The sequence below is a fragment of the Hippoglossus hippoglossus genome, chromosome 12, assembly GCF_009819705.1.
Source record: "Hippoglossus hippoglossus isolate fHipHip1 chromosome 12, fHipHip1.pri, whole genome shotgun sequence".
Taxonomy (NCBI): Eukaryota; Metazoa; Chordata; class Actinopteri; order Pleuronectiformes; family Pleuronectidae; genus Hippoglossus; species Hippoglossus hippoglossus.
Window position 1 is genome coordinate 12078913 of NC_047162.1, and position 26000 is coordinate 12104912.

Below are 26000 nucleotides of genomic sequence, written 5' to 3' on the forward strand. Positions count from 1 at the left end.
ATGTTTTTTTAACTACGTGTTGCACTATGAAGCAGTATTTTTACTTGTATAATCTCTATAAATGGAAGTGGGAAAATATTACATGAGTTTTTACATTAGTTAACAAAAAACATGCACTAGTTTACTCAGTCAGAATCTATTAAATGCTTAAGCACAGGAGTCTTTAGTATTAGATGTAGTCTGCAGTCATGTCAAACAGCTATATGGCCATTTATGCTCAATAGCCGAGTGTCCATGGAACCAAATAAGGGCTTTGTAAAACCTCACTGTTGAAAATATTCCTGCGTACATTTATATACAACACACACACAAAATATTTCTACAGCTGCAAAACTTTATTACACATCCACAAACTTGAATTCGTGAGAACTTTTCTTGTTCACACATTCAGATGCGTGAGTGTAGTTCTTTTTTTTTTTTTTACATGCACACAAAAGGTGATATACAACAAATATTTTTTTGAACATTATTTCAGAAGCTCAAAATATGTCTGACTCTTATTTAGCTTATTGGAATTCACATTCTTCATCCTTTTCTTTGACATTTGCAACTCTTCCTCCAAATACTTCATACACATAGCCAACGATTCAGTTTAGTAATCCCACTGCATAATATTTTACAGTTCAAAAATACATTTAACATTAGATTAGAATTCAGGATTTTTATTAAATGTGTTTTGCATCTTTCTAAAATCTTCTAAAGTTAATATCAGACAGGGCGTGAGAATGCAGGTTTTGATTCTCCAGATGACAAAGGCACAGAACCGAAGATATCGAACGGTTTAAATCAAATGAACTAAGACAACCATCAACAGAGTTTACAGAAATCCACTCATTAAAACACTAACACAGAATAGGACACAATATCTGCTTATATGTCTTTAGACAAGATTTGACACATTAAATATATTTTATATTTGCACAAACCCATTATGTGATATGTCCACATGGAGAGGTAATGTGATTGAATATGTAATATGTCATACATAAACAGCTACTATGAGATCAAATATCACTTTTATTGCCACTGTCTCATCTTGCGGTCGAGCTTCGATAAACTTTAAGATAAAAAGAGTGAGAAAAATATATAGCATTTTGTAAAACTCGTCTAATTTGACAAATATTTGTAAAAGAAAACATTCAGAAAAATGAATCTTAACAAATCAGAAAAATGAATGTAAGAGCATGGGCTTAATACACACATCAACTTGTATTTGAATGTCCAGTTAAACTGGAAATGATACATCAGAAACCTGATTTTTTTGTATATTATATATGGATATAGTTTGTTTTTTTACAAAACATTATGCTTACATTCATAATAAAATCACTTAGATTCAACGTTTCACTTTTCCAAGTAAGAAAATATAACCATGTTATACTTTAAACAATATGTTGTTTTGGTGTTCCATGTAAAAGCCGGAAAACAACATTCTCATGATATGTTAAATTATCGTTCACAGCATACTGCAGAGTGTTGAGTATTTGTTTGCACGTCCACATAATTCGACATTTACTGGAAAATGTCATATACTGAGTTTATTTCCTTCAATGACCACTATACAAATTGCATAATTATTTGAATACGTACATCGGAATTCAAGATTTGACCTCACACACATAGAACACACATTTAGTTCAGGTTTAATGTTCATGCAGGTGTGTTGTGTGAACTAACTCGTCTGCTATAAATATTACAGTTTAATTTGACTCTACGCGTGTTATGATTTGTTTTTACTCACGGCTGCTTGTCCTGGTTACACAGCTTCTCATTTTGGTGCCTTGGATGCAAAGATATTTGAAATATGTAACATTTGAAGTATCACAGGCAGATGGAAACATGTTTCACCAGTTGCAGGGGATTACCGTTAATCTTGGGAATCTTTGCATAAATACCCACATACACACTCATGTCTGACATTTCAGGGATCTGATGTTTGCCTTCGGTGTCATTCCTTTAATTTGTAGTTCATTGTTTACCGCCATCTTAAACTGACGGCTCTCCACCTTTCAGCTCGGTAAACAGCTGTGTGACTTACAGAGGAATCCCCAGCTGCTCCGCTGAGAGGTCTCACTCTGAGCATAAAAAACAAGCCAATTAGGTTTTTCTTTTTTTAGAAGACTGTCACATCCTTAGAGCTACGTGACAGCGTTTTTCTGCAGAACGGCTGACTGGAGAACACAGCATGTGGTTGAGGGTCGTAGTCTCTTTTCAGCAGTTTTCAAATTCTTGGGTTCTTTGTACTTAGTAACTTGGGCAATGCACTTTTCTTCTTTTGATGCTTTTGCTTTTTTACATCAATATATGCTTTACAAAATGTTCTTTTACTAAAGTGACAAATCAGTGCAATCTGACAGATTTGTGTGATGTCACATGTGTAGTCCTAAAGCTGTATATAACTACACTACATGCACTTTGTCCTGGACAAGCTAGTGGCTCTGTGAGTACTCAGCTATAACAGTTTACACTGACAATGCTAACATGCTGATGTTTAGCAGGTATAAGCATTGTACAAGCACAAAAGACAAAGTACAGATATGGGAATGTTTTTTTGGTTGCACCGGTATTTAGTCACAGTATTGGACAAATTAAAATATAAAAAGATACACACACACACACACACGTTTGTACTTTTATCTTAGTGAGGACCCTCATTGGCATAATGCATTCCCTAACCACCTACCCAACTAAATGCTTGTGTGTGGGAGGTGGCCAAAATTTGTAGGGTTGTAGGTTATAACTCGTCCTCACAAAGATATCTGTACAAGTACACACACACACACACACACACACACACACACACACACACACACACACACACACACACACACACACACACACAATATAGCAACACTAAAATAAAAGAGACACACTGCATTGTGTTTTAAGCAGGTGATTTAAAACATCAATATTGATCCCATCACTACCTTTGTATTGCTTTAGCACTATAATCGTTATTAGGCGCATTCCAAATTGCATTGAGCTCTAATCCATAACATTGATTGTTTTTGAGATATTAGACACAGCACAGCTATCACTACAGCACATACTCTACATGGACGTGTTCTACAGTCTGCTTCACTATCTAATTCATTACAAACATCAGAGATTTGAGTCTGACTGCTTTAGGGTACTAACCAGCCCTTGAAATGAGTTTCTTTTTTTGTTTTACCATGTTACGCTGTGGTCACAGAGAATCACTGCATGACATCAAGTAATCCGTTATGGAGAGAAGCTGTTGTAGCATCGTTGCGGCCGTTGAAAACACTGAAACAAAACCAATAACAGAAACGTATTTGGGTTAACATTAGCTTTTTCAGTCCGACCTTATTGAAATCAGCGGCACGTTCACTTCATCCCTCTGCGGAGCATTTGATTGGCTGCGATGAGCATAACGCTGATGATGAAAGCAATGGCGAAGGCACAAATCAGGCTTTTGCGCACACACGTGTGTTTTTCCTGTTGCGTTGGGCTTGCTGTGGAAAAAAATTGTAGAAAAAAGAAATATTAGCCAATGTCCTAATGTCTGATCAACAATGTGTGAAATAAAATCTTTCAAATGCAGCGTACTGTCAATGTCCACGTGGGACTCTGGGCTGTTCAGGTGGCTCTCCTCAGTGATGATGATGTTCTCGATGTCCTTCATAGTGAGGTGGTCACGAAAGGTGTCGTAAAGAAGTCTCTTCAGCTCGTCCACAGTCAGTTTCTGCATGTCACACTGGGAGGAGAAAAAAAGGGTTAATTAACACAGGAGAAAAAAACAACAACTTCCGTCTCCATTTCCCAAAGTGACGCACGCAAGCTGCAGATCAGCTATAAATATTGTTGGCTCCCGGTCATGAGTGCTTGTTAGAGAGTGCAAGTATTCACTGGGCTGTTCCATCAAAACAGACAATAATTTCCATTGAAACCAGACACCGCAATAAATTATTTCATAACGCAACTGGATGCAAGGCACGGAGATACAGCAGGTGGTGTAGTACTCAGCAAGGTGTTGTCTGTCAATATGATACTGCAAAACATTATTGATGTTGAAATGATTAGATCCTACTTCAGCAATTTTCCTATCACTTATCCTTTAGGGTTCTGGGGGGTGGGGGGTGGGGGGGCAGGAGTCAATCCCATTGGACATTAGGCGAGAGGACAGATCACCAGCTCATCACAGGGCCGACATGCAGAGAGTTGCTTTGAGGTGAGAGCAGCTAACCACTGCACCACCATGCCCCACGAAATCAAATCACATGGCTCTTTATTGAAAAAACCCAGAGAAGCCTTCTGTAAAACGTCCTAAAGAGAAGAAAGAAGTTGCATTACGCTGATAAGGGAGAAGGTGAAGACTTTGATTAGACCTGACTGATGCTGCTGCTGATGATTTACCTTCCAAAACACTGAATCAAAGTCTGCTCCGTGGAACTTATCGGGCATTCCAGCAGAGGAGAGTTTAGGTCCGAGTAAAGTGACAAATTCTTCAAAGCCGACCTGGCCGTCACCTGATGAGACAGAAGAGCACGCGGACATGTCACTGCAGGATTTTATGCAGCAGCCTGAACACTCATGATCTGAACCAGAGAGCGAAGGAGAAAGAAACATACCATCCATGTCAAGTCTTTGGATGATGACCTCCAGCTCCACCTCATTGGGCATGTAGCCCAGTGAGCGCATGGCCGTCCCCAGCTCCTGCTTCGAGATAAAGCCGTTCCCATCTCGGTCAAATACCTTGAAAGCCTCGCGAATCTCTGTTGGAAGAAGGAGGGCGATGATTGAGTGAAAAGTTTGGAAAAAGGAGAGATGCACGGAACAGCAAACAGGCGAATACAGATTTATCACTTTCCCACTGAGAGCAACAGCTGGCTCAGTTGAACGTGTTGATTTATAATGTGTGTTTGAAGTGTTTATAGCAAAACTGAAAAGTAGTTTAAAGTTTATAAATGTGTTCAGAAAGTTAGTCTGACTCATAGTTATTGCTGTTTCTTAGATATTATCGGGATATTCTTCCTTTTGAGAAAGGAGAAGCATATTTTAATATATTTTTGTGTTTGAAGAGGGAAAATTGATAGACTACGAGAAGTTTCAAAATACCGCAGAGGCACAGAGGGTCCTATTAAAAAGTGTGGGGATATTTTGCATTTTCCTATTTTCAATAATTCCTTAAAAAAAGACACAGACCGATAATAATTTGATCCTGACATTATCTGAGCAGCCAAATCAGGATTTACTCCAGTTTATTAATGTACCGTATCTCTCCAGAGAGTGATCCACGTCATTGCACTTGTTTTGGTCTCCTGCTCTTCTTCCCTAATAACAGTTTTAGCACTTTGTTAAAGGTCAAAATAGTTAATCTAAATTTGCAGTTTTAAAGTTGGGATTTAAGGATGGGTACTTATTGAAGTAAGTTTGTAGTTTTCTCTTTTATATACACAAAACTGAGACTTAAGTTTCCCATAGTTGTTTTTAAATCTGCTCTAATCCGGCCTTCCTTCCATGGACACAATTTTCTTTTCAATTTACACAGAAAAACTTTCAGGACATATTACAGTGCATATATTGATACAGAATTTGAACTCAAATAAAATGGTGTAAAGAAAATAGTGCATGACATAGTGAATATGATGAATTCCATGGAAAGAGAGATGAAATACTGTAGTTGAGTGTTTCAGCACCACGGATAGAGACAGGGATACGGTGGTTGAATATAGACGCATCAGTTGTACATTTAGTTTCAAATAAAATAATTGATAGTACATTAATACTATCATTTGAGTGGGTTTACATCAATAATTACAGAACTGTGTGAGAGACAGTCCTAAAAAACCCGTAGTTCCCAAGATGCTCGGCATCAAAAGTAATTGGATGCTTGGCCACAAATCTTTCCTTGGCCCGACTTATTATATCAATATCGTATAAATGTTTTTTTCTGCTAAGATTATAAAAGAGAAAATTCCTTGATCAGTATAGTTGTATACTAGCAGGCACCTTCAGAACTAATAGCCATGACCACAACCCAATTGGTAGCGGTGCACAGGTTCATGTGTTTATAATTAACTCCGACTTTTGGTAAATAATCCATAAACATCACCATTTGGCTCCCGTCCTCATCATGCATCACTGGATTCTGTTTGAAGTGGGGAAAAAGAGCAGTTGCACATCAAAGGCTGAATGTTGGTGGCTCTTTTTGATGAAGAGCCTCAAATATACACAACCCCTCCATGATTTCTCAGGGAGTTGGAACGATATGTATCGAAGAAGAGCCAGGATGAAGAGGCAGATCTGGAGGCTGGCGGTAATGCAGTTTGACCTTGGTTGCCACCCGCCAATAAACCGAACAAAGAAGAAGAAGATGCTGTCTCAGTAGTCAAGTGTTGCCTGATATGTATGTTTGATAAATCGAGACAAGCCGCCGAGCAGGTATCATCTCATCACACAATGTAAATCATTACATGAGCAATATTTGCCTGTTATACTTGAAGCAGTGATTAAATCAAAAAAAACAAATTAAATTAAACGGCAATCAACAGAATAAACATTAACAAAACCGCTCACTCCTCCTTGTACTGAAGTCTATGCAGGCTCAGACATTCAGTCATTCATTCTCAACATCTCTTTCTTCAGCTATGTTTTATTTTAACATTAAACTCAACAGCTTGTAAGAACCTTATTTGAACCTCATGCATTGAAAGCATGACATTATACTAAGTGCTTCTACAATGGAGAAAAGTGCCTTGCATGCGAGAACACGATTGGGCGAGCCCCCCCTGAAATTTGCATGCAGCCTTGCAAGTTGACGGGCACCGGTCATCCATCTTGCGTGCACGAAGTTTCCAAGTGATTTGTCAACAGTGGCCGTCTATGCACAGACAATAAGAAACCGCTGAGGTGCATAAATTGAGCTCCTCCTCGACATGTGACATTGTCTGAACTGTACCTTGACACATCAGACACAGCGTGTTTGTCTAAATTACAGCCGGCGTGCAACAGGCTCCGGCTCCGCAATCTTCCTCAAGCACCGGTGTCAGTGTCGCGACCTCCGGTGCCCGTGACAAATAATGAATTTCACCGAGCCAGCCGAGAAGTGGCCGGACTACTGATTATTTCACACAAGAGTGAATATTAGAAACGTGTACAGACGCATCCACAGCACACAACTACGACTTCTCCGTGAAGAAAGAGTTCATTATGATCTTATATTTATCGTCTGGTTTAAGAAGAAAAAAATAACCCAACTTTTTTTCAATTCCAAAGTACAGAATCTGCTTGGATTGAAGAAAACACAAACACAAACAAATGTCCATTCTCCCTTTTGTTATTTTACAATATGATTCGCTTATTTTTACTCATGTGAAAAAATGCTCTCCGGGAAATTCAAAGAAACAGACCCATGGTGTAACCGATGATACGTCCTCACTTATAAGGACACAAAGAATACTCCCATAGCGAAACAAATGTGATTCACTCCAGCTACAGTCCCTGTCAGATACAAATCTAATGCTGACAGCGCCGTTTATTGAATGCTGGTTTATGGATGGTCCAAACGCATTGAGTCGTGAGTGTGGCTGCCTGTGTTCAAGCCAATGAATAATCTTTTCTATTTCTGACAGTGTGCAGACTTCACTTCCTCAAAACAGGAGCTGCAGCATCTCAAACAGGATTCTGGGGACCACAGAAAGAACATTTGCATTTTATTGCTTTTTGTGGCACAAGAATATTTAGTTTTTAGTGTTGTTTTTCTTATTTGGGTCGCTCTCTTCCTACCAGCCATGCTTGTCATGCAAGTGGTGCGCTCTACGTCAGAGGACTGGGTCACTTGAGGCAAGAAGGAGAATAGCAAATTTCCTTAAATGGAGCAGCGGTTGCATTTTACGGAAACAAAAGTGATATCACCACTTCATCAGATTTTGCCACGCAAGAACAAAATGAAATATTGACTGACAATTTCACGGTTAGACCAACAGCTGCCAAAAGAATTATGCCGCTGATTGTTTCCTTGAGAAGACAGTTGATGTTTATTTATTCTTCAATGTGGAGCTGTTTGTTATTTGACCTACAGTTGGATTATCACCTTTGTCCTTCAGTCAACATCTCAGTAAATCACGTATTACCTCATCCTCATCCCTCCCCTGTGAGGAGATGTACTTTCAGGAGCCTGTGTACACTTTGTAATACGGATTTGTCTTTTTTTTTTTGCCAACCTCCAGATCTGAACCCAGCACTTAAAAGTCCGCTGACCTTCCAAGTGACCCGGATCAGAGGATGAGGTGCAGCAGATCCTCCCGACTTTTCTGACCCACTGATGGATCACGCTGGTCGTCGGTGGAGCTGAAAACTGCCATGAACGGAAAGTCTGATGCCAAGAAGCTGCTGCACCCTGGCAAAGTGTCAGTGCCTCTGGCAGAAAGGCCACCTTCCCCTCTCAATAACAAGGGAAATCCCAAATAAAGGCTGAGAGATAGAGAAGATTGTGTGAAAGAGGAGGATGATATTACATTTTTGATTAAAAATCATACAACCAGACATTCATGATTTGGCTAAACAGAGGAGGTATTAATTATAACATATGTGGGAGTTATTATTCTTTTTCTATGGAACCAAGATTTATTTTCAAAGAAGCTGCAACATCTGTGATATAATAAATAATCCACTACCCAGGAGGTTGGTAGTTCGATCTCTGGCTCCCTCAGTCTGCATGTCAAAGTGTCCTTGAGCAATACACTGAACAAACCCCCCTGCTTGCAGTATATGCTGTGTATAGAAACACTGTAGGGATGTGTGTGTGAAATGGTCAAGGTGTTTTTTTTTTGAGTGGTCGATAATACTAGAGAAGCGCTATATTAAAACTGTTAATTTCCCATTTACCTGTGTACTTTTTAGTGTGAGTATAGTAAATCTTATTTATCATGTGTTAAAATGTATTTTTGAAAAATACCTTTTGCTAAATTATTGTGACAAACCCTGTAATAAACAACATTTGGTTCCTTTCCAAGTGCAGCTGAGAGGATTTGTTTCAAGAATGCAGAGTGGGTATTGCATTGATTTACCACTTGTTTGTAAAATAAAGTGAAGGAGAAAGTACTCAAACATTTTACTTCAGTAAAAGTACAAATAAATAGAAAATGCAATCTATTATAAAAATGCAGTGGAGTAGAAAGTACAGATATTTGCTGATATGTGTTATTGAGTAACAAGTACCTGTAAATACATCTACCTAAGAAAAGTGCAGATACAGGAAAAATATATAATAAAAGTAAAAGTACCTCATTACATCCCACAACTGGTAAAATCCCACTGACTGTAATATCACCAACAAGTCACATCAACGCCATTGTTGCCGCAGTGTTTATTTCCATCTGACTATCACATGTTGAGAAAACCCATGTTCCTATGATTTCTATGCACTGGAGATTAGATACTTTCCTGTAAATTCCTCGATCCAATAATTAAACTTAAGAACGACCAGTTGACTTTGCTCTTTTTTCAGCAAAAATCCCCGCCACAATTCCAGGAAACTTTGTGAAAAGATAGAGGATAAACTCCTGTTGTTCTTCTGAACCAGGAACCAAACAACCGTATCCTTGAAGAAAAGGCATCCACCATGTTTACCACCACTGGGAGCTCCCCACCGTGACTGTCCAGCTTTACTGCCAAACCCCTCTCCCCCTCCAGTCATGATCATGACTTTGCACAGGAAACTGTAACAGAGTCAACACAGCGGGAGGCAGATGAAGAGGTCGCTTCGCTCTGCGGGAAGTGAAGTGAAGAGAATCGAATAATAACAAGCTGCAGTCCTCCGTCTCCAAAGTTTCTCTAAGTCAACAGAACTTGAGATGCTTTTCACAACCGGGTTTGTTTCACAGCTCTGACAGAATTCAGATCAGTGCATCATCCAGCAGACAGCTCAGTCACATTCACACGCACTCGTCTCTTAAGAGAACCCACTGGCAGGAACGTAAAAGGTACTTTGCACATTCTGTGTCCGGTGAGAGTTGTGTACATGTTCCAGTCGACGCCCACACAGGGGTCTTTTCCTACCCTAGTGGTCATGGGTGGAAGGGAACATTCAGGTCATAAGGACAACATCTGACACAGGAACTTGCGTAATAGAGATTTGTAGGTTTGTCACCTGCTATCTTTAAGTTACATTGTTTTTGTTTTAATTACTTCTGGTTTAACTTTAGCTCAGATGCTCCATAAGTTGCTTAAGTCTCCGACATGTTGAATGTGCCATTTAAATTACACAGTTGGGATCTGCAAACACACAATAACCACAAACGTGTATTCAGAGTAGTTCATAGTTTCAATGTCTGTCCCCAATATGTAACTGAATTAGTCCAACTTAAAATATGATGAACCAGAACATGATACTTTATTTTCCATGTGGAGAATCCTATTATCACACACACACACACACACACACACACACACACACACACACACACACACACACACACACACACACACACACACACACACACACACACACACACACACAAAGCAATCCATAACCAGTCGACACATTTACACTTCATCTCTACCTTTCTTTGCTGCAGGAGATTTACAGTTATTATATTCTAACACACACACACACACACACACACACACACACACACACACACACACACACACACACACCTTAAATTACGTGACTCCATTATTTTGGGAAAGAACTATTAAGAATTATTACTATTATGAATTAGAGCAGGACTTTATATTGCTGCTGCTATTTTGCAGGAATAATAATTCATATGACCTCATGCTCATATAAACAGATCAGATAAATTAGTTTGTCTGGCTTTTGTTGTTTGATTATAATGAAATGTATCCACTTCATCCCTCATACGCTGTTTTTTCTTCGTTTTACAAGATATATTAATGGTTACTTTGAAAACAAACATGTGGCAATGACATAACCGATGTGTTCTGTTGAGAATACGATCAATTCTCCAATGAAACAGGACAAGTTAGATCCCTCAGACTTCAGTAATGCACTTCAGACCCCTCAGACAGTAAAGCGCATTAAGTCGAGTCTTTGTTGAACATTACCTGAAGGGGTTCTCACTTCTAAGGGAGACTCAAGGGTAGAAGTTGCATGAATTTTGTATATTCATAAATATTCATCTGCACCAGTTTCATCAGTTAACATTTGCTTTGTGTCCCGACTCAGCGCGATGATGTAAATAAAATATGGCGGATGTAGAAGGACGGACGAGGGGACAGTAAAAGACACAGTCTCATAATTAACGTCTTCTCATAACGTTAAACAATGTTATCTGAAAGTGTGAATCTCTCCCGGCGGCTACAACGGTGATGAGCAGTGATTTGTCTTTGGCCACAGAGGAAGACGCATCAAACAAAGATAATAGAGTGTCGAGGGGTCTGGAGAAGAGTTTCTTTTTCTTTCTGTTGTTGGTTTGCTCAAAATCAAAGATGAACACGCGAATATTCCGCATTTATATTCACTGAACTCAACTGGACTAGTGTGGCCCTTTCAATAAAACAGTGCATCCAACCATTGCAAATCTGGCCTGACAAATATTCCTCTGTTTGTGTGCAGAATATATTTGCAGTTATAGATCCCTGACACACACACGCACACACCCCCCCACACACCCACCTGCTACAATACTGCTGCAGAATCCTGCTACATTTTTAAGCCATAAAGACGACAGCTACAAAGTGGAAGCCAGTGCACACTCCACTATAATGCCTGGTTTCTGGGGGATTCTCCTGCTGGCTATGATCCACAAACACTGCTCACATCCTCTGTCAGGGATGCACCGAGGATATGATACGAGCTCGCAGCGACCGCCAAGAGTGTAACTGCCAGGAAGACGCGACTGTTGAGCCATAAAACACGGGTCTTATCAGTTTCAGCATGTGTGCGGTGAAAGAGACTGCCAGTTTATTGTAAGTACATTTGTAATGTTAACAAGGTGAGATTGACTTTTGATGACATGAATGAAAATGAAATGAAATGGCTGGAAGTAATTAGAAATATAAGTTAGGCTTTATTTCGGACTCGTGGGTCGATGTCAGCATAAAAATTAGATAAATGAATTTAAATTACATTAAAGATCTAATTATGGACATTTTGAATGATTATGATTTGAATGATTAGTGATTATGATCAATGACTTATTTCAAATTTAACATCATGGACTGTTTATAAAGATGGACGACATGACAGCTCCCCATATGGGATCGATTCTGCAGTATAGGTCATAAACCCTGCCTTCTCCATGTTAGCAGATGGGATGTTTGACCGAAACAAAAAGTAAAAGTACACGTCAAGGGTTTTTCTGGTAAGTTTGGTTTAAATCAATTATTTAAAGTGTTCTAAGAATGGTGTGAAAAGTCGTGATTGACAGCTGAGACGAGTGCATCGTGTTAAATACAGATTGATGTCTTTCATTTCATATAAAGCGTAGATATATATCATCACATGATCATGCATTACATTTCAGAGTGGACTCTATAAAGGTGATGGACAAATGTCAGTGCTCGTAAGTCAAGGTATCATGGCCGTATTCGGTAATCCCAGTCGTTCATGCGTAAATGGGCTGAACTTGGCTGTGGACCTTGGTTTTAATACGGCGCTCATGACACAGGGAGACACTTGGCACAGCGTAACGTCCACATAGACGTTCACCAAACTCAGTGGGTCGAACTCTTTCACACAGGTTGACTACGCACATAAACGTTTAATGGATGTGCTGGCATGAATAATGTGGCGACTGCTGTCATTGACATAAACAGTCTGAATGGCTAAAGTAGCGTCGGTGTGGAGGTAATTTGTGATGGATTGTCCCTGCCACAGAAACACGGAGAAATAAGAGATAGAGCCAAAGTTAAAAGTGTGAAAGACTGAATCACAACAAATCAGGCTTTGAATGAGAAGTATATTAAATCCACAAGCTTTAGATGAAGCAGGAGAAGAGTTGGTTTTACAGCAGTACTGGTTTGAATACATATGAGGGTTTATGACAACTGCATGATGCAAGGGCAAAGAAGCCTCGCCACTGACCTGCCTGCTATAAGCAACCATCTGTTCAAAAAACACCCCCTGGAAGCAGATCCATTAGGAGCTGAGGTACTTAATAACTCGGCCTACACCTCACCCTCTATAAACAATGTCTTCCCATTCACTGCAAGCTTCTGTCGTCCCGTTATCACTGCAAATAAAACAATTCCTGTCAAAGGAGACTTTAGCATCGTGAACCGAGTTTCTTTGATTTAAATTGAATCTCACACTTTGTTGTACGAGACAGAGCAGCAGCTGATGTCCAGTTTTCATGACACTGTCAATAGATCAAATTATAATCTTTATTAAACGTCAGATTAAAGATAGTGAAGGGCGTCAGATGACCGGGTTACGAATATTCTTACAAAGATGTGTAGTTATAATAATTTAAGTAATGAATCCAAGTGATTGTTATACATTCCAAAGAGAGAAAAGATATGTTCTGTGTTTGTCAGTGTGGACTTCACAATAAAAGTCGACATGTCCCTGCAACAATGTCACTGACAAAATTTGTGTTTCCTTTTTCTTTACTAATAAAAGCAACATTCATTTCCTATTATTGTGTTTGTGTAATATCAATGAGCTTGTTGAGGATAACGATGTTTGGCTCTTTGAATCAGTTATTTTCCTTATGGTGCAGGGATGAAACTCATCCGACACAAAATTTGGTGTTTGGGGTTTTATTGTCTTTTCCCCTTTCTCTACACTTGTCTTCGCTTCGTGATGGATTCTCAAAAACAACATCCGCCATTACCGTGCTTTTTTCCTAATGTCATTTTTACAGCCATTTTCCAAAGCTTAATGTGTTGCAGTTCAGTAATGTGTTTATAATCTATTTCTCAGAGGGGTATATATATATATATATATGTGTGTATATATATATATAAATAAATATATATAAAGGAGCTTCTGCCCCAAGGTAATTACTGTAAGTATTTTGTAGATGAAACAATTTGTATAGGTTGATTTTCAGACCTCTCTGGAGACACAGTGGACTGCAGCAGACTTCACAGACAAACAATGTGCGTTTAAACAGCCCTGCAGCTCCCACACTGCGTGTTGAGGTGGAGCAGCAGTGCTGTAAAGGGGGAGACGACCAGTACGTGGGAGGTTGCTGATCCAAACCCTCAGCCTGGTTGCGGATCTGTAAATGAAACTTGTTTAGTAAACCTGCGTGGGTGGAGCTGCTGGGTGGAAAACAAGGTAGAGCGGTGTTTACCCTGCTGAGGTGCGAGGCCGTGTAATTGAAGCAGTGAATTATGCGCTCGGCGAGTCGTCCCTGGATAAATACATTCACGCTTGGATGCTCTGTCACACTATGTCCTGAATATCTAATGCAACTCAATTAGCCAGCTACATTCTTTGACTCCTTCATTACCCGAAAAGCTCTGTCATCATTGACTACGCAACTTCTCCTGCAACACAACAGCACCCTTGTCATTTCGCTCTTGCTCTAATTCCTGCTTTTCCACTGCCAACCTTTTTTAATTAAATTTATGCCGTCATAGCATTTTCAATGTCAAATAAGTGGCTCAAAGCAAGGGCACGCAGCCACTTGTGGGCCCGGGTAAACCTACGGACAGATAAAGGGGAAATGGAATTCCCTTCTCATAAAAGATTTTCTTGATATCAAATCTGATGGAGTTATCTCTTTATTCTAGTCTGCCTGGCTTTGTTCCAAATCACAGCCAGCTGCGCTCTCGCTGTGGAGCCCATTTGCCAAAACGAGATGTCCAATCTTAACAGCTATGCACCACATTTATAACGGCAAGATTGATTTTAATGCTCTCATGAATCTTTTATGTGGTTTAAGTGCGGCGCTGTGTGTTAGATGGGTCCTTTCTTTTTTATTAATTAATATCAAGATACAATTCAAGTCTGGAAATGAATCAATCTTCCATCTTAATAACTGCTTTTTATCTTGGCATAGATTTTCCTGAAGAGGTATTGTTCATCTGCTTCTTATTAAACTGACGTTCATCACAGTCATTTTTCTCCATTTGAGGCTGCGCTTTTTTTAGGACCAATTTGAAGCCTTGTCTTTTATAAAACAAATGACCTACAGGTTGGGATACCAGGTGAAATCAGGTCTCACAGGTGCCATAATATAGCTTTATGTTTGTACTGTCTGAAAGCACAAGTTTAAGACAACGTGTCATGTATGGGGAACCAATAAAATGTGTGTTGTTAGTTATTAGTTACTGCATTCTTTGGGAATGATGTGAAATTTTGAACTGAAATAGAAATTATCAAAAAAATAGACAGGTGAAGAGATAAATCAGTGACCATAAAGCATATAAAGCAGAATGTGCTGAATATTATGGAATATGTGAACTGTCACCATGATGTGGAACATATGTAAGTTAGTACTGAAGCTTTATTACATGCAGACCTACAGCCCACTGTGCACCCAGATGTGTAGATGAGGAAAAGAAGCGCACACTGGCAGGATCTCTCCAGGGTCCTGAACTGGTTCACAAGCCGGACCTTGGATTCTGATGCAGCAAGTCACTCACAACTTGAAATCACACTGCAACTATCCAACCAAGAAAACGACCAACCGGCCAAGCGATAGACCGACCATCCAACCATCCAACCAACCAACAAATTATCCATCCATCCAACCATCCAACCAGCCGACCTACTGACCGACCATCCGTCCAACAGACCAATAATCCAACCATCCAACCAACCAACAAATCATCCATCCATCCAACCAACCAACCAGCCGACTAACTGATCGACCATCAATTCAACCATCCAACCAACCGACCTACTGACCGACCATCCATCCAACAGACCAAGAATCCAACCAACCAACCGACCTAACATCCATCCATCCATTCATCCATCCAACCAACCAACAAAGACTCACCTTCCACCTCATCCTCAGGCAGGATTACAGGAGTCCGGTAGGTGAGGATATCTGGAATAGTGCAAAGTCCCTTGTACATGAACCTGGTGGTCACAGCACGCACTGGCATTTCTGCGAGGGGAAACCAACAACTGTGTGGCGATCTTCATATAGCCCGGCTCTCCAGAGTTTGCAACAGAGACCCTTTGCTATTGTCCTCAATTTAAAAGAAGAGTTCGAGCAAAAACACAGCAAAACCCTCAGCAAACTTCAAACCCCTCGTCGCGTTTTAGGATATCGTCCAAAAAAAGAAAAGAAAATCTCCTTCGTGTTTGATCAGTAGTGCAGCTTGTCAATCGCCTCTGGTTTTCAATGCATAGCCTGCAGCAGCCGACTGGGAGCAGGACGTGAAGCGAACAGGCGATCTTATAAAAATGACATCTTAAAAACTTTTTACTCTCGTGCAGCCCGATGCGCAAAGCTCCACACTGTCGGTGATGATGCCTTCACTGACCAGTTACGGCTCGATTAGCTCGTATTCAAAAATCTTAATCCCACGAGGTAAAAAGAAAATAACGATAAAAAAGAATCTAAAAAATGTAGATGAAGTAAAAATATTTGCAACAAATCGATGATTGATTCCTACTGCGAGTCTTGTGCTGTCAAACGGTCGATTCCCGATATTTTCTGCATCACTTTTCTTTCCCGTTTCGGCATCTTCTTAAAAAAAAAAATGGAAAAGAACGAATCGATGATATAGAAAATAAAGCAGCAGCGCGCACGAGCTGATTCTATCCAGAGAGAGAAAGAGAGAGAGAGAGGGAAATAAAATCTGGAGATTTTTCCTTGAGAGCAGATTCAAGGGATTCCTAGATGACCCCCCCTTCTCATCTGATACAGACAACACGCTGCAGGAGACACTGATGTTCTCTCTCTCCCTCTCTCGCTCTAACACACACCTCTCTCTCTCACTCACTCACCCCCTCTCTCTCTCTCTCTCTCTCTCTCTCTCTCACTCACACACACACACACACACACACACACACACACACACACACACACACACACACACACACACACACACTCAAAACCTGTAATGAGATTTTCTCCAAGTCAAAAGCCTGTTGGATCATAATACAGAGAGTCGGCTGGCAGCGTTTAATGGTGCAGAAATGTGTGAATGCAGCAACAAGTGATGCTCTTGAGGCCAGTTATTGGTTTTGGCGACTGTGGCTCAGGGGGTAGAGCGGGTTGTCCTCTAACCAAAGGTTGGCAGTTTGATCCCAAGTGTCCTTGGGCAAGATACTGAACCCCAAATTGCCCCTGACAGCGCCGCCAGTGCATGAATGATGTGTGGTAGAGAAAGTGCTGCACATAGATGCACTGTGTGAATGGGTGTGAATGGGTGGATGGCAAAAACGGTAGTGTAAAGCACTTTGAGTGGTCATCAAGACTAGAAAAGTGTAATAGATACAGACCATTTCGGGTTTTTAGCTTTTAGTTTGGCTGCAATATTGACACTAGACTACCACATTTGGATGACTGAAACAAAATTAACTTAAGCCTAGGGCTAGTGCATGTGAAGCGTATTTCGGGCATTTAATTAACGGTTCACGGGCAAACAAGAATTCAATCAAATATAAAATTGAATCCGTGGATTTGAGATGTTTACTCAACACACCAACAAAGAGAAGATCAAAGCTAAGCTGATCATTTTTTGGGGGCTGTATTTATTGTATATGGTGCTTTTAAAGCCATTTGGGCGTCAGCATCTTGGTCTTTTATAATTACTTTATATTACAGGTGCAGCTGTAGCTTCATATTTACCCTGCGGACACAAGTGTCAATCTTTTCATCTATTTCTCTACGAGAAAGTCAATAAGCATATTTCGCAAAAATGTCAATCAATTCCTTTTATACAGTATTGATGCCGGGACTTATTAATATGAAAAAATAACCTGAACTACTCAGAGGAAGTGGAAGGCAGCATACCACCCAAAGCAAACTACCTTGTTGCTCACTCATCCCTGCAGGCAGAATTTCCCATGGGAACAATGCAGTTTTTTTATTTTCTAGGAATCTCGTGAAGGCCACAGATTTATTGTAGATATGACACACAAATGTCTTTTAAAAATGATTGTGGTTTAGGGGCGAAATCTGAATTAGCTCATGACATATATCGTGGAAAGTGAGTGAGCCAAGAGAGAGTGTTACAGACTGCAGACTTTATTTAAACCCCAAAACAAAGCAGCAGCACACCCCCTCAGCTTTGTGTTTCTACGACTCTGAGGCTGAAATGTGATGTGTGTTCACTAACACAGTCAACCCTCTGAAAACACAAACATCCCACAATTCTTGCATCTTGCATAATGATTCCCCCCCCCGCTTTGGTATCTCTCCACCCTGGTACACGTCAGATAAGTGTGACGTGTGCTGAGAGCGCTGCATGTGGTTCCACTGGTTGGTTCTTCGAGGGGTTTACGGGAATGACAGGTCTATTCCCCTCGGAATGTGAAGGAATTGTCTCTTTCTGCTGCACCTGAGCCTCCCGCTGGCTCCGTGCTCACACAGACACACTACTTAAAACCTGAATAGCAGGCTTTGTTCTTTCTCCTCGGCAATATGATGGCATTGTGATGACTCAGATTCTAAGACTTTAATCATTTTAACGCAGACTACAAAACTCTGGAACCACACGGCGAGGAGAAGCATAGATATCCAGTAATTGTGTAGCCAGGCGATGTTGTTTGAATTGCTTTTTGTCTGGATGTTGCTCCAGGCCTATGAATACACTTGCACTGCTTTTTAAATGACTACACAACTCAGAGCTTTTATTAAACATTTCATCACTTAAAAGATTATTAAAACCAACACAGCTTCCTCAATTTAAAGTATTTTATTACACAATAATCTACGAAAAAAACAAACTGTAAAAATTGTTGAAATTGAATCAGAAAAAACTTTTACTCTTCATGCTGTGCAGAAAAAATGTCTGAGTCACTTTCAGACTTGTCAAACTCAAACCAGACTATTTCATGAGATAGGAGAAGTGTGAGTCACCTCTGTATTGCTATGGAAGCCTGTGCAGTTGCAACTATAAGTATAGAGCTAACACTATATAAGCCTCGCAGGGTTCAAAAGAAGACATGACGGTCATTCATGGGGGGGATCGTCCCAGCTTGGGGGCTTCTACCGGTGGAGAGGACCTTGGTCCTGACATCCATCCTCTCATCATCAAATTAAACATCGAGGGGGGGCGGAGGGTCGTCTACAGAGGCAACAGACCTGAAAGTATAGGGAGGAAAGAGACATCGAACCCACGGCTGCTGACGTCCAGGAGGTCGAGCTTGAGGAAAACTGTTGTAAATTCCTCCCGACGTCCAGTCATGACCGCAGTCTCAGAAAAACAAGGTCGACTGGGTTAGGATCATTTACCACAGGATCAGTAAAGCTGCACTTTAAGACTATGATATAAAATAAAGAGTGTCTGTTGGCTGCAGCTGATTTCACGAGGATACTTGTATTTGCTCCTACACGTCTTTTACAAGTCTCAGAAAAAAGACTAAAGAAACTTAGTTCTAAGCTTTCAGAGTTAGCAGCCTTACCCCCAGGCCAAAGAGAGCCTTGTTTCCATGGTAACATTTGTGACACGAGCCGACCTGTTGAGCAAAGAGACAAAAAAAAGAGCATAACATGGCTCATAATTTCTGTTGTATTGTGGAGTTGTGGAGCGAGAAATGAGTTTATAGAGACCAAATTAATCTGTTGGAAACGTACAGCAGTGAGGACACTGTCTCTGTTTGAAGTCAGTCTCACCCACAGACTGTACATAAAGACGGACAACGCGACAGATCCCCAAACGTGAAGCCAAATCATCTTGATTGCCTCCTGGTGGCTGGCTGCAGTATAAGTTATACATCCATGTTGGCAGATGGGGACATGGGCCAATCTAGAAATATCAAAGTACACTTTAAATACATATTTCTCAAAGATGATTTCTCTCACTCTAGGTTGTTCTTATCACTGTGATGTTTGTCAAGGGTATGAGTCAGCAAGACGTCAATACCCCAGCACCACTACTGCGCTGACTCTGGCTTCAGACGACATCAAAGGTCGTGGTGACGCATACAAAAAAATATGTCAAATTCTTACCTATTTATCTTCTCTCTAAAACTAGAATCATTGAAGACATGATGTTCATTCGTTGAAGGAAAACTTTTAGGTTTTTAGCACCTAAAGCACGGAATTATTTACAGAACGCTTTTCAGCTTTAGCGCCTTGTAACATTGAATCATTTTAAAACTTTGGTAAAATCTCTTGAGCCCAGGTCGTGTGCAAGTGTTTACTATGATCAAGTTTTAATGTTATTTATCTGTGTGTTTGTTTGATCTCAATGGGACTAAACTGGTCAAATACAGGCTTATGAATGAATAATGATAATAGTATATATACAGTCTGTGGTTCTGCTACTGTTCAGAACTGAGCTGAAATTCCAGTTACTTCAAGTTTCACTTGGTAAAAGAAGAGGACAGCTTTGTGCAGTTAATTAATTTAGACGCTTCCCTTTAGTCTGAAAACTGGTTCGATCTAAGCGACAGTCCAAGTCTTTGCATCTCCTGCTGTGAAATATGTTGGAGGTGATTACACATCTCATTGGATTTATATCACTTGGTGTCTTATCTCACGAGGTTCATGCATTTAGTTACAAAACCTGCACCAAACCCCACAGGCACCTCTACTTGCTATTCAGATGCTGTTGCATGTTATTTAGTCCACTTCTTTGTAAGTGTTGAGGTGAAGTCTATCAAACACTCCTGTGATGAGATTCATGTTTATCTTAAGGAAACACAGGTCAGTTGTTTTTTTTAAACCTACAGGGTTTTCCCTGCATGGAAAATGCAATCTATTAAACTAACGGCACATAAAGAAGTTCCAAACATCTCATCAATGGCCCCACATCCAAACAGCTTACCGTCAAAGATTCATTTGGGATTTTGAAATTGACGATACAAGGTTACACCACGGAGAGCTTTTATGTGCTCAGAATTGAAACAGCTCCCCCGATGTGCACAAAGGAAATGTCTCAGATATTTATTGTTTTATTTCCTTGCACCCTTTTACTTCATCTGGGCGTAAAGAGGCTTGGCTCAAAGAGAGGTTTGAGTAATCACTGTGATACACTTGTGACTGAGCGATCCGTCAAAATCTGAAATCAAACAGGATGAAAAAAGCTGCACATTAACTTGAAAAGGGAAGAAACATCAGGGAGAGGAACACAGGAGGAATCCCTCTACATATACATATGTCACACAGACAGAAAACCAGAATAACTGGAATTATGTGTCTCTGACAACCAGTTCAGTTTCAGTCTACCTAAGATTTTATTTAGATTCATATCTGGTCACAGTGACCTTTAACCCCTGCAATCTGATTCTAATTCATCTCTGTGACAACTGATCAAATTGAAGAAAGTACCCAAAGTCAGATTTGAGATATCATGTCCAAGAGGCTAAACAAATGTTTTGCAAGGTCAACGTGACCTTGATCTATGACCAACGTTTTTGCCAAATTTGAAAGAATTCACACGGCGTTCTTAAAAGAACACATTCATGAAGCAAGACGGGTTTTGTTATATCACAGTGACTTTGACCTTTGACCTCCAAATTCAAATCATCCTTGAGTCCTGTACAAGATGTAATGAAACTCTCTGTGGCTGTTGGTAATATGTGACGTTATCGTGACCTTGACCTTTGACCTTCAACCAGTTAATACTAATCGGTTCATCTGTGGGTCCAAGTGAACATTTGAAGGATATTTGAAGATTTTCCCTGAAGCGTTCTTCAGATATTGTGCTCACAAGGCAAAAATGTGATTTGTGAGACCTTGACTTTTGACTTAAAACACAATTTTCTATCAAGTTTGTCCATGAGTTGTATACTTTATTATATTGTGGTCATGTAAAGACAACCAGTAGTAAATAAGTAAATGTTGAAAACCTGACACCAGATGATGAATGGTTCTCATAGCTCAGTCAATCAGTTAAATGACCTGCATGTTTTCTGACGTCACCTGTGCTTTAAATCTCTTCCTGACCATTTGTTCAGGATAAATGTAAGGTCCTCTTAATTTAAGGGCACGATTTAAGTACCCTCTGGCCGAGGAGTACTCATGAAGTATAGGGTGTAAAATTGTCCTGGATACACACACACGAAGAAGGGTTATGTGATTACTTGTTTCACCAGTATAAAGTCGTCTGTTAAAACGTCAGTATAGATGTTATATCTCCTAATCTCCATGGCTGGTGTTTGTCCTGGACGTGGCACTCTCTATTTAATTTCTCCTGAGGTCACCTTCCCGCACTTATCTTCTCACAACACAGATCCTTCACTGTCCTTCAAAACACGATTATTAGGATATTTATTATTTTTTATTGTTCACGTTTTTTTAATGAGAAACGCATTAAGAACCGACCCGACAGTAGTTTCTTTTGTGTTGTCGAGCTCACTATCACTTTTCACCATCGTGCTCCGAGAGCTGCAGGTGTAATTGGCAATTAGACATCGGCGGCGTACGTCACGGGCTCTAATGCACGGCGATTCATGAATATTTGATGGAATAAACCCTTTATCGCAATTCACATGCACCACGAGTACCCTGCTCCGGCTCGGACAACTAACTAATACTAATTTGTCCTTGGCGGGGGTCAGGCTGTGCCACGCTCCCACTCATACGTGAACCGGGGGTCCAATTCAATGAGGAAGGTTATGATGTCATCATGCTTTAGAACATAGGGTTCAATGAAAATGAGATGTAAAAAATTCAGCTCTTGAATGTTTTATTCATGCGTTTTTTTTTTTTCCACTCGCCACTGCTGGAAGACCTCAGACCCGACTGCAACAACATCTGAAGTGCAGGAATTAAACTTCTGGCTCGTTGTCAGAGAACAGACAAACCAGACATTTGGGCGTCGTCTGCAGCCGGTCTGCCGTGTTACTGTATCATTCTGAGATTATGATGGATTCCCGGAATTACCTGTTGCTGCGGCAGATGGCCCGCTTTGTCATTACCAGCAGTCGCGACAACTCCCTGGCATCCCGATGAAATATTAATCGCGAATCTTCGTGACCATTAGTGACGTAATTCATTTCTTCTCGCGCCCCTGCGAGAGCCGAACGGGGGCGAGAAGAGCGCCAAGGAGTTCTAATTGAATTTTTAAATCATCACGTATTCAAGTGATGTATTAAAATATAACGAGGACATCATGCTGTACCCTTCTGAATATCTCTGACCGCCTGAGGCCTGTCTGAGGACTGACGAAGGTGCGGCGTGGGAAACCTGATTGGCCACTGATGCAACCTTTAAAATCCAGAGTTGTGATTGGTTGATGGCCATGACGACGACAAAATTTCACCTCAGTCTAGAAACACACTGAGGTCTTACTTAAATATCAAAATATACAATTTATTCATTGAGATTTGTAAGAAAATCTACATTATTGGTCCAAACATAATCTACAGTATAAGTATCTATTACAGATGAATAAAGTATTTTTCCTGCAATTACTATTTATAAAGTTTAATTCATAAGATTTTTTTCTGATTGTATAAAAATATATAAGAATATATTGTGGCTCCACATCACAACCACGACTGAGCAGACTCCGGCTCAAAATGACACCACAAGAGGAAAGTGGAGACACATCTTCTCTCGTCTATAAACAGTCTATGGTTCAATACAATGACTAGACTGGATCTATGCTTCTTTAAATGCTTATTCCTGCACCTGATGTATGTATTAATAAAATGCCTTAAGAGTCAATTCAGTAAATAATGTCAAAGATCCTTTACCAGCAGTTTAAACAATCACACACACATTCAAGGGAGCGATGTATTCGTTGTTCTACTGTGTGAGACGTCTAGCCTCCCTGCTGAATTGGATTCCGACAGGGTTGAGTGTACTCCCTCCCGTCTCCTCTGTCCAATCAACGGTTTATACATCGGAGCAGTCTGGCGGGAAAGAAATGAAGAAGTCCCCGCGCCTCACCCGTCAGCTGCCACCATGTTGTTGCTGAGTGTCGATGCTATCTCTCTCGGCTGGCATCCTTACTCTCGTCCCTTTAATCCGGCAATCAGGAGAACATGGCAGCTGCCCCGCCAGCAGACCTAAACACAGCCTGACAGGTGGAAAACAGCTCTAAGGGGACCTTCATGTTCAATAGCAAGGCCCTGACGCGAGACACACGTCTGGGGAAACATAAGGAGAGAACACCTGGGTAAGGAAGAGCCGCCTCTCAGCTCGGTTATTAAATCTCGTACTTGTATTTCACTCTTATGAATAACTCATCAGTATAAAACATAATCTTTAAGCTGGTACGCCTCCACTTCTCTGACATTGATCTCATTTAAATGGAAACAATATGACTTATATCTGACTTTCCATGTGAGTGAAAATCATTTTCCTACTTAACTCCAATATCCAATGAGAGCTCCTGCTCTTCATTCCTGGGACAGTCACAGGTTTCACCAAACAGGGATTAAGGATCTGAGCTCGTTTTACAGATGATTTAAGACCGATTCCTCTCGTCACATTCTAGTAAAACTTTAATCCTCCTCCTCCACGTTTATAGTGTGACAATCAGACTAAAACATCACCACTGTTCTTTCCTCATGGGTCGCTGCTGAAGCGTAATGTCTGCGTCCCTCCCAACAAGCAAAGGACGGCACAGATTATTCCGTTGATAAACATTTTACCAGCGAGACAAGTTATTGGACACGAGTGAGCGGCTGTCTATCTTCATAACCCACCGCATCAAGCATTGAAACATTGATAGGAGCTAATAACCTTCACCAAGAATGAGCATTAAGTGCACATCCATCACGAGCCCACACACGGAGCTGTCTGGCTTTTACTTCACAGAAATAAATACAGGAATCCACCTCCTGCTCGATTTATTGTGCCACTGACTAATCCCAGGATTAAATGCCAGGATACGCCTCAGTGCTGGAGAAGATAGTTTCACACAGACGACCTATTTTATAACAGGCGCACCTTTTTCTTGCCTTTACAGCCAACAGGACCAACTGCACGGCTTTTAAAATCATCTCACATGACGCCGCTCAGCCAATCAGACCAGTGAGTCGGTGGGCAGACCCGCATAAGTGCAATGGTCACGCATCACGCCTGCAGGCAAACGTCAAAGTTTACCGAAGTTGAACTACAGGCGAAGCCACACTTGCTGATTTGCTGACAGGAAGTGAGGGTTTTGTTTGTCTCCTCACTCACACAGATTGGAAGTAAACGGCAGGCGAAGGTTGAATCAACGTTTGTGTGGCTGAGCCCTAAACGGGATGAGAGAGAATAGACAAGAACAAAGAAAAAGTTTAACTTAAATTACACTTTGTATGTAATTTTCTCAAAAAATCAAGCACTGTAAAAAAAACTTTATGTATTTGGTTTTTAATTTTTTATTAGAATACTTGATTATAATCCCTCCATGCAGTTCAATGTGAAAACTGTAACATATTATTGCGTTATACTTTCTTTGATTAGACTGTCAGGTGTTGATAATGCTAATATGTAACATCTAAGATTATGGTGTTGGGATTGTGATACTTCTCTATCTGGACCTGAATTTCAAGTGAATACCCCCTGACCTTATATAATCATATTTAGTTGTTGTACCATTTCTTCACATGTTCCTTCTGGACACGCGTGTTACTGGTCAAAACTTCCGCTCTCACTTCCGTCATGGAAGCCTCCGAGCGGGTCATTAACCACCGATGGTGACACCGTGGTCGGATGGCTATACACCAGGGGGTGACCATCCATCAGGGTAAGAGGCACAGCGGACTGACAGATGCTTGATGGGTGATGGCACTAAATATGCTGTCGTTTGGCCAGAGACTGAAGCCAGACTCAGTCAGCGGGCCTCATTAAATGTCAGGAGCAGCTTCCGCCGCCATATTTCCTGATGGACTAATCATATGGCAGGAATTTATTTATGTCTTTCTGCATTACTTTATGTTCGGAACAATCTCTTGGCAATCCTGTAAAGATTGATATTCCCCTGGAAATTAAATATCACGGCCTCGGAGAAGCTCTTGAATAGAAGGTCAGGCTTGTTGTCGTGAGATG

At 40.6% G+C, this 26000-nt stretch overlaps 1 protein-coding gene across 1 annotated transcript; it reads right to left on the bottom strand.

Moving 5' to 3' along the window:
* Positions 1-314: 314 nt before the first annotated feature.
* On the bottom strand, positions 315-16763 carry cabp7b (calcium binding protein 7b). Its single transcript, XM_034602137.1, has 5 exons — positions 15888-16763; positions 4593-4736; positions 4378-4490; positions 3571-3718; positions 315-3476 (listed from the first exon to the last, which is right to left on the bottom strand). Exons 1-5 carry the CDS (start codon positions 15994-15996, stop codon positions 3349-3351), a joined length of 642 nt encoding a protein of 213 aa, XP_034458028.1. The 5' UTR covers positions 15997-16763; the 3' UTR covers positions 315-3348.
* Positions 16764-26000: the final 9237 nt, after the last annotated feature.

Bases quoted from the DNA above. Each gene is read 5' to 3' on its own strand.
- cabp7b (XM_034602137.1), bottom strand. From the start codon at position 15,996: ATGCCAGTGCGTGCTGTGACCACCAGGTTCATGTACAAGGGACTTTGC. The intron at 4,737-15,887 runs GTGAGTCTTTGT...TTCTTCCAACAG, and splicing joins GCCTGAGGATGAGGTGGAAG to AGATTCGCGAGGCTTTCAAG. The intron at 3,477-3,570 runs GTACGCTGCATT...TTTTTTCCACAG, and splicing joins GTCCCACGTGGACATTGACA to CAAGCCCAACGCAACAGGAA.